Below are 8,365 nucleotides of genomic sequence, written 5' to 3' on the forward strand. Positions count from 1 at the left end.
GATCAACAGAAATGCACCATAAATGAGTAATAATTGGGCATTGATTAACTATTATTTCATGACAGATTTTAATTAAGTTATTCTTAGAAAATTAAATGGTTCTATACAACATTGCACAAGGTCCTGTGATAATTCCGCATCACTTCTGACACACTTCCCATTGACTTCTGAAGAATTTATCAATAATTTCCTAATCCACATCTGACTCAAATCAGACCCAGAAAAACATAAAATTAGACTCTGGCACTCTCTGGAGAGTGCATCAATGTCTCACCTGGTGTTACTACCCAAAATCATAAATAAAAGGTAACATACTACTTAGAATGACTCTTTACAAGACTACTAAATTTTAGTACTCAAGTATCAGACTCTTTTATCTAGTATCCTCCTTATTCTATGTTAGTGATTGGAACCGGACAATTATTGATATGAACATCTTGTGACCCTTTTCTCAGATCTTTTAGAACTTGCTAAGCCATTGTACTCAATAGAGATATTGCTACCAGGTACTTACTCTGTAATTTTAAACTCTTGATCCTTACAAAAGGTTATAGGATACTTTTCTCTTATGAATATATATTTTCAAGCCCCTTCCCATTTTCACTGTCCATAATAAATATCCCTACAAACATCAAATACTATCAAAATTACTCTTAGGTTTTTTGGTAATAACCCAACCGTGCAATCACAGCTGGAAAGAAACCAAAAGATCATATAAATATCTTTGATCTAACCTCCAATAGACTTCTATATTTGGAGAGGCTAGCTATAAGCAGCTTAAACAGTCTATGAGGACTAGACAATTATAAGCACTATAGAGGCTAATATAAATATCTTTATTCTTCCCGTATATTCTCTTTCTCTCTATCACTATTGTATATAGATTGTTATAGTAATTATATATATATATATAATTACTAACTCGTTGTCCAGCTTGTTCCCTACTCAGGGACGCCAGCTGACAGGGTCCAAATATTAATTCTCTGGTGTATTTGTGAAAACCATTCAATTGCATAATGGTGGATTTGGCTATATTTGATACCCTCTAATACTTGAAAAAAGGAGTTTGCAGCTAAATTCCTGGCAGCCTTTAGAAAAAGAATATATAAAACTTCCTCAAATTGCAGAAGGGGGAAACATCTCAGACACAAAGTAGACTTGCTGATTGGGCTCATTCAAAACAAACAATGAAAGGAATTTTAGCTCCAATTTGAGCTTGTTGTCCTTGTAAACTTACCCTTATTGCTTTTTCTATAATTAGGGGTTTTCAAACTTGGTTTTTGCTGCATTCAGGGCCCAGTTCAGAATCCTTCAATTCAGGAAGCTGGTGAACCCAACCCTTGGTTTCTGTCTGCTGGTTGGACCACCGAGTTCTGCCCCACGGCAGTTGTTGCAGGTGTCTCAATTACCTTCAATCAGTGGGCTCTTGCCCCAGGCTTCTTTTGCCTGTCCAATATCAAGTCAGCCAACCACAAGATGAATGAGTATAGTGTTCCCTTTATATTCAGAAAGTTCAACTGTGAGCTTGTTCATAACAGAGCTGGGAACAGACCACCTGAGGATGGCTGCAGCTGTGTCTCCATGATCCTTCCAAGTTCGTGTCATACATATTCATGGTCAAATCTCATTCCCCCTATTAAGCATGAGTGATCCGCTGATTATCTTCAGTCAAGAATGTCGTGTGCGGAATATTCAATACTTTTTCATCTGGTCTTAAGGTTCTAATGCCATCTTCACATAGTCCTGGGGCTTGGTTTGATGGATTCCCATCTGAGTTTTTGTACGTCGTTGGTTCACCTGCTTGTGCGTATATCAACATCAAGTTCTCTCGGGAATGCATGTATCTATTTTTTGAACAGAGGATACCAGTTACCAGCTCATGAGATCGGTTGTGGTTTTTCCTTTTCTTGAGAGGAACACGTCGCTGAATGAAGTATGATAGCCTGGATCCTCTTGGCCAGAGGAGCTCTTCCTGACTCTCTGACGGTGTGCTAGATCTGGGTTAGGCAGCGTGTTGTACTGTTCCTGAAGTGTGTCTGTCTATGATCTTCGGGAGTGAGGCTCCTCTGCAGCGCTGCCTGGAGTTGATATCATTTTTTAAATGGCTGGGCAAGTTTTCTCCGCTGAGAGTTGTCACAGCAGTTTGCGACCCGCCCACCTGAAACACCCGCGATTTTCTCCTTGCCCGGCCTTCCATCTCCCCCTCCGCCTTCCAAGCCGACACGATGCCCTTCGGACCGACCTACGATATCATCAACACTCTCGCCCGATGGAGTCTCAACTCGTACTTCAAGGCCATCGTCATCTCCAACCCCCAGGAGGTCCCGCCAACCGGCCCGGTGATCGTCGCCGGAAATCACTGGAACATGACCATCGATGTATGCAAATAAGCCCGCTGCTTTCATTTAATAAGCTTATAAGGAAGATGTAGTCAACTGATCACGCACAGTTTCATGCTTACAACTGCCTGTGCTTTGTTGTTCTGCAGCCGGCCATGTTGTCCTCTAGAATGCCTCACGGGAGACGATTACATTACTGGGCTAAAAACACCCTCTTCAAGAACCCGATCATCAACTTCATCCTTCTAGATGCCGGCAACATCCCTGTCGATCGAACCACCCGAAACAACCAGGTCAGCCCCCTCTCCTCTCATTGATCTTTCTAGCAACACCTGGGATCATTCATCCCATTTTCCTCTTAGGAAAGACTAACCAACCTTTTTCCTTTTCTGGGACGGGTATAACATATTACTGTCGATAAAGTTGCTATTCAAAGGCACTTTTGACGTCTTGAAATTAGGCGAATGTGTGGCTTTATTTCCTGAGGGTACGAGCTACACTCAGCCAAAAATCATTCAAGTCAAGGATGGGATAGCCTGGGTTTGTGATCACCTTTTTTTTATTTCATGATAACAGGAAAATTGTTGTTCACATATTAACCATTGCTTAACACAAAACAACAACAACAACATCGGAACCAGACTGCCTTAGAGTATGCGAAGAATCTACGGCTGACAGGACAAGAGTTATCTGGATCAGCGGGTACGGCGAATGGACTTCGCACGGCGCCAGGAGAGGTAGAAGATGTGAAAGTGATAGTATGTGGACTGAACTACACGGACAAGACTCGGTACCGGGCGGCGGTTCAGGTCGAGTATTCGGCGGCGATCACGCTGGACCAGGCGACGGTCGACCGATTCATGACTGTCGGCGAGGAGAAAGCCGCCGTCAAGGAGCTTATCCGCTCCATCGAGGCCCGCCTTAGAGCCGTCACCGTCAACGCTGACGACTGGGAAACTCTCTGGTCCGCCCGCATCCTCCGCGAGTTCATTTGGGCCGACGGCTTAGGTCCCCTCCACCATTATCGCGACAACATGCAACAGTTAAGCTCCTCCTTTTTCTCTCTTCACCCAGACTTTCTCTCTCTTTCACCCTCACTATGCTAATCCCTCTACAAAAAAAGGCTCGTCAACATCATGTCTTTGAAAGAAGATTCACCGCCGTCGATCAGAAACCTACGGACGGATCTGATCGAGTATCACCATCAACTTGCAGCAGTGAACACGAGTCACCAGGTGTTTGCACAGGTGTTTCCGAGCCGTGAGGCGCGTGCCCGACTGTTAGTCGAGGCCGGCCGCTGCCTGTTTATCTGGCCCTTCTTCCTCATGTTCGCTGCGGCCCATATCCCGGCCTATCTGGGCGCTTACTTGGGCTCGCGTCTCCAACGTAAGCCCTGCACCGTTTTGCAAAACCTCTATAATATCTTGGTCTTGGAGATGGGGTCCCGGAAAGACTGATGATGGGCCGGATTTGTGTAAAAGCGAATGAGCCGGAGAGCATGGACCAAAACAAAGTAGTACTAGGACTGTTCTCGGGGCTAGCGGCAGTGCCGATCTACGTGGTGATTATAGCACGCATGTTACTAGCACAACAGGAGGAGAGGGACTGGATGCGTATGATGGTAGCGACGATAATAGGACTAGGGGCGGTGATAGTGGTACATGTGGTGCACGACGGGATGGTTGATGGGGCGTATGGGGCGTGGAAGCGACTGCGCACTTGCTGGCGATTGAAGGAGGACCGACTGGACGAGCTCTGGGACCTCCGCGAGCGCTGTCTTGAAGGCTGGGCCGCCCTCGAAAACGACCTCCGATCCGCCCACCATCCCGGGTTTCTCAAACTCTTGGCTCTCGACTCCCTCGCTTCTCGCATCCACTCTCCTCTCACCCCGGCTAACTCTTCTGGCCTGATCGCTGACCCTCCTTCTGATCTCGATCCCCTCTTGGATAGCTCCGTCGACGAAAAATCTCTTCTCAGAGGTAAAAAAACTCTTTGACAACCTTTCTCTTTTTAACGACCTCCTCTTCCTTTTTATGTTGTCCTCGTGTTTTTCTACCTCTATTTATCAATTCCTCTTTTCTTCTTCCTTTTGAGCTCTATATATTTATAAACATAAAACAAATTAACATCTTCCAGAAAAACCCCCGCTGATTTCTGCATACTGTATTTCTTTCATCTGTGACATCCTGTCCTGAGCCTCCTACCCTTCCTCTGCCTCTCTCATCTTTCTTTTTTTAATCTCCTAAGTTGGTTTGTCCTCTACTTATCACTGTTTTCATGGTTACATATATGTGACCAATCTTGTAGCTAACATGACTCTAGACTATTATACAACAAAATATTCAATAGAATTGGTTAAAAACATACTGATATACTTTATAGTTATCAATCACAATAACATTTATATAAATGTTTATGCATTTATCACAAAGCTACTTGAAAATATGACTGACAGGGATGTTCTAAATATCCTAGAAAACTTCAACTGGGCCTCATTTATCAGTGCTATATGGTGAGTGCAATAATGTAGATTTGCATGACACCTGATGAAGTTTTGGTGTACTTGGTCAGGTGTCACACAGGGTGTCATGCAAAAAATACACTATTATGCTTGAAATATACCCCTGACGGCCCCGTTTGGCTGCCGCGTTATACGTCATAAATGGTTGAATTTATGACGCCGCGACCCAAAGTTTGCCCCCCGTTGTCACCAAAACTTTGAAACCCCCGGGGGTCGCGCGTCATAAATTCGACCACTTATGATGTATAACGCGGCAGCCAAACAGGGCCTAAGTAATGATATATGGCTGCATATTTGAGATAATGTCTGGATGACCTGCCAGCAACAATGGGCTGCTACATTATGCTGCATTATCTGGGTCTTCCCGTGCTTGCTGCTCTCACCTCCTGTCTAGCTCATCACTCTTTACACCTGAGAATTTAGCTAGCTTAAAATTATGATTTACTAATTCCCCAAACACTGGTTGCATTGCCCCTGTGGACCTAGATAATTAAGGTGCTTGTTGGTGACTTAAACTAACCTCAATGGCCCATGTCTGCCATCTGGATGTATTAAGTTCTGCTTTAGATTTTGATGATTGCCAAATCCCAGTAGTGTAATTATTTGAGTGACTGCCCCACTACTTTACCGCTATCTGTAGCAGGCAATTTTCACTTTGAGAAGTAGTTTAATGTCAAGGGTCATTTTTACCCACTGAAAACCAGATAGTGTAGCGCATATTAGCCCGTCTCCCAGGGGTGAAACATGATTTCTTTGCCCTGGATCATATGGTATGGGTTTATCCATGTGTGAAACAGGCTCAGGAAGCCCTAACCCTGTGAGAGATCTCCCTGTCTCAAGCCTTATGTGGCTCTGGGAGGACATCCCTCCAACAGTAGATTTCTCCAAGGCTGGGAAAGTTTTGAAGTCATTGCTGCCATCCAAAATAAAAAAACTTTCCATTATTCTTAACAATTTGTGATTCATTCTGTAGTGTAATGCAAAATATATATTTCCTACCCTCCCAATAGACATAGTCATTTGGTACCTGCAGCGGTTCCCTAGTACTGCTTGCAAGGTGCACTGGTTTCTGGCCAATTTCAGGTACCCAGTAGACTACCACACCCGGCCCCACAGGTACCACCTGTGCTATTTGGTTGATGTTTTGCAAGGCTTTTCTGGAGCTTGACAGCCACACAAGCAGGGACCTGTCACCTCTAGCCTAACCAAACCTCTTGAACGGAGGGCAGGGGGCACCCCTGTGTCCCAGAGGGACTCTCTTTAGGAGAGGCTTATGACTTATCACACTTTTGTCTGAGAGGTTGGGGCTTTTTATGCTTTTTTTCCTTTCACAGGTAGGGCCAGCTACGCTAACATTAGCGCTAGCGTAGCGTAGTGTTAGCTTTTTTAAGCTACCCTACGGTGGCGCTAGTGTTAGCGGCCGGACTTTCCCGCTAACACCAACAAGATAGAAGAAAGTGCTTGTGTAGCGCTAGTGTAGCGTTAGAGGTTGTTTTTTTACAGCCGCTAACGCTACAATTTCGTCTGGATAGCGTTAGCGTAGCGGTGTTAGCTTATAAGAAAGCTACACTAACTTTTAACTTAGATTTTGTGTACGCTAGCGCCGCCTGAGGAAAAACTGGGCAGAAACAGCCCAATTTTGTCCCCGCGCAACTACAGGGATGAAACTGGGCAGAAATAACACTCCATTTTTTTTGCTGCAGTCACGCAAATACAGGAAAAAAACTAGCATGTCATTTCTGCCCAGTTTCTGCCGCCCTAGCGTAGCAGGAATTCAATGCACTACGCTACCGGGGGAGCAAAATCCGTTAGCGCCTATCCCGTTACGCTAACCGTTAGCGTAGCGGATTTTTTTTTGCGCTAACGCTAAAAAAAGCGTTAGCGCAGAAAAAAAAGCTACACTAAAGCTTGGTGTTAGCGGCGTAAAATCCCGCTAACACTACGGGAAAACTGGCCTCCTGTTAGCGCCGCTACGCTAACGCTAAGTGGCCCTGTAGCGTAGTGTAGCGTAGCGGCCCAGCGTTGCTACCTGAAGACCATTGTAAAGTTCCCACATGCACTATTCTAAGAAAACATTGTTCCTAAACAAAGACTCAAAAAGACTAATTTCTGTATGGACTGGCCTTGGCCAATAGCATATTTTTTCAAGCAAAGTATCAGCTCTCAATGCATTAAAAAGGTTTTTGTGGCAGAAAAACAAAAGACGGTGACAATTGAAAATATGCATGGTGCATCACATTTGATAATTTTGATATCAGATTTTTATTAAAATTTGGAGCTGAGTTGAAAAAAATTGAGCATGCTAACTCTTCAAAAGAAGGTTCAGAAAAAAACAAAATTAATGCAGAAACTCTTGGAGATGTGATGATATCTTGGAAGGAAATAAACACATGCAGAATTCAAAGCTGCAGAAGAGTGGATTCTCTAGAAATTTAAACAGTTTGCCAAAGGGAATGTAGAATGTTGACTACCAAGATAAATATTAATGCAGTGCATGTGACCTTTATTCCTTGATCTAGCTCAACTGAAAAATGAAGAAGAGATATATGATAAATTTAAAGCAGAGTAATTTTTTTTGGATCCTAAAGCTTCATATTTTCTGTATGAAATTCTGCTGGTGGTTTGATTTGCTTAAGAAACCAACGTGGCCAAAGCAGCATCTTGGTTCCGCAAAATCTTCTCAGATAAAATGCCAAAGTATTTGATCAACTCAACATGACTTTTTCTTTTGCTTATGAGCTGAATGTTTTCTAATCTGTTGAGATATCTTTGCACTTGGATTTTGGTTTTCATGATTGAATTTTGCACTTGAGTATCCCGATTCAAAACCCCAAGTATGGTTAAATCTTTGGGTTTTTGAGAGTGGTGCCTAGAGTATTTCACATGTCTAGCTTTAAGGTCTTCCACATCAAAATCATCCAAGCTTGAAATTATTCTATTCTCATTGTTATCCACCAAGACTTCTGGGTGTTGAGGTTGTTTCTCCAGAAGGACATGAAGTCGACTTCTTCTGACATGCAGCAAGTGATAAGCACTGGATAGAAGCCCTACTCCCTCTTCAAATGCCGCTATTTCCTCGGGAAGTATTCTTCCCATGAAGTGAGCGGAAATGTGTCTTCCGTGGTAATGAAAGATATAACTCCACATTTCATATAAATGCTTGTATTCAATCAACTCATCTTCTGTTGCTTCGCCTGGATTTATAAGTAACCATCTGGTTTCTACCATCCGTTTGGCCAGGCGATTCAACAGATCCTCCAATTGATCAGCTGATATGTCCACATTGTGTGGCGATGCTACCTTGAGGAATGTATCCCTAAGCCTGTGGAATCCACGAAGTGCTTCCCCCCGTTTCCCCTTGAAACAAGCCGCCAGATAATCAAATTCAATATATTTCCAAGTTTCCTCGTCCAAGACTTCATTTATCAAAGAATGAATGAGAAATGGTTTCTCGATTAACTGCGAAGCCATATCCAAGGGGAATTTGAGAAATTCAAAGATTGGA

At 43.5% G+C, this 8,365-nt stretch overlaps 1 protein-coding gene across 1 annotated transcript; it reads left to right on the top strand.

The window, feature by feature from the left end:
• Positions 1-2,225: 2,225 nt before the first annotated feature.
• PtA15_11A352 (uncharacterized protein) lies at positions 2,226-4,335 on the top strand (the record flags this gene model as incomplete). Its single annotated transcript, XM_053161252.1, has 6 exons — positions 2,226-2,378; positions 2,489-2,632; positions 2,763-2,879; positions 2,981-3,381; positions 3,463-3,725; positions 3,821-4,335. The coding sequence occupies 6 exons, from the start codon at positions 2,226-2,228 to the stop codon at positions 4,333-4,335; spliced, it is 1,593 nt and encodes a 530-aa protein (XP_053025217.1).
• Between the last annotated feature and the right edge of the window lie 4,030 nt (positions 4,336-8,365).

Source organism: Puccinia triticina, chromosome 11A (assembly GCF_026914185.1).
Source record: "Puccinia triticina chromosome 11A, complete sequence".
NCBI lineage: Eukaryota > Fungi > Basidiomycota > Pucciniomycetes > Pucciniales > Pucciniaceae > Puccinia > Puccinia triticina.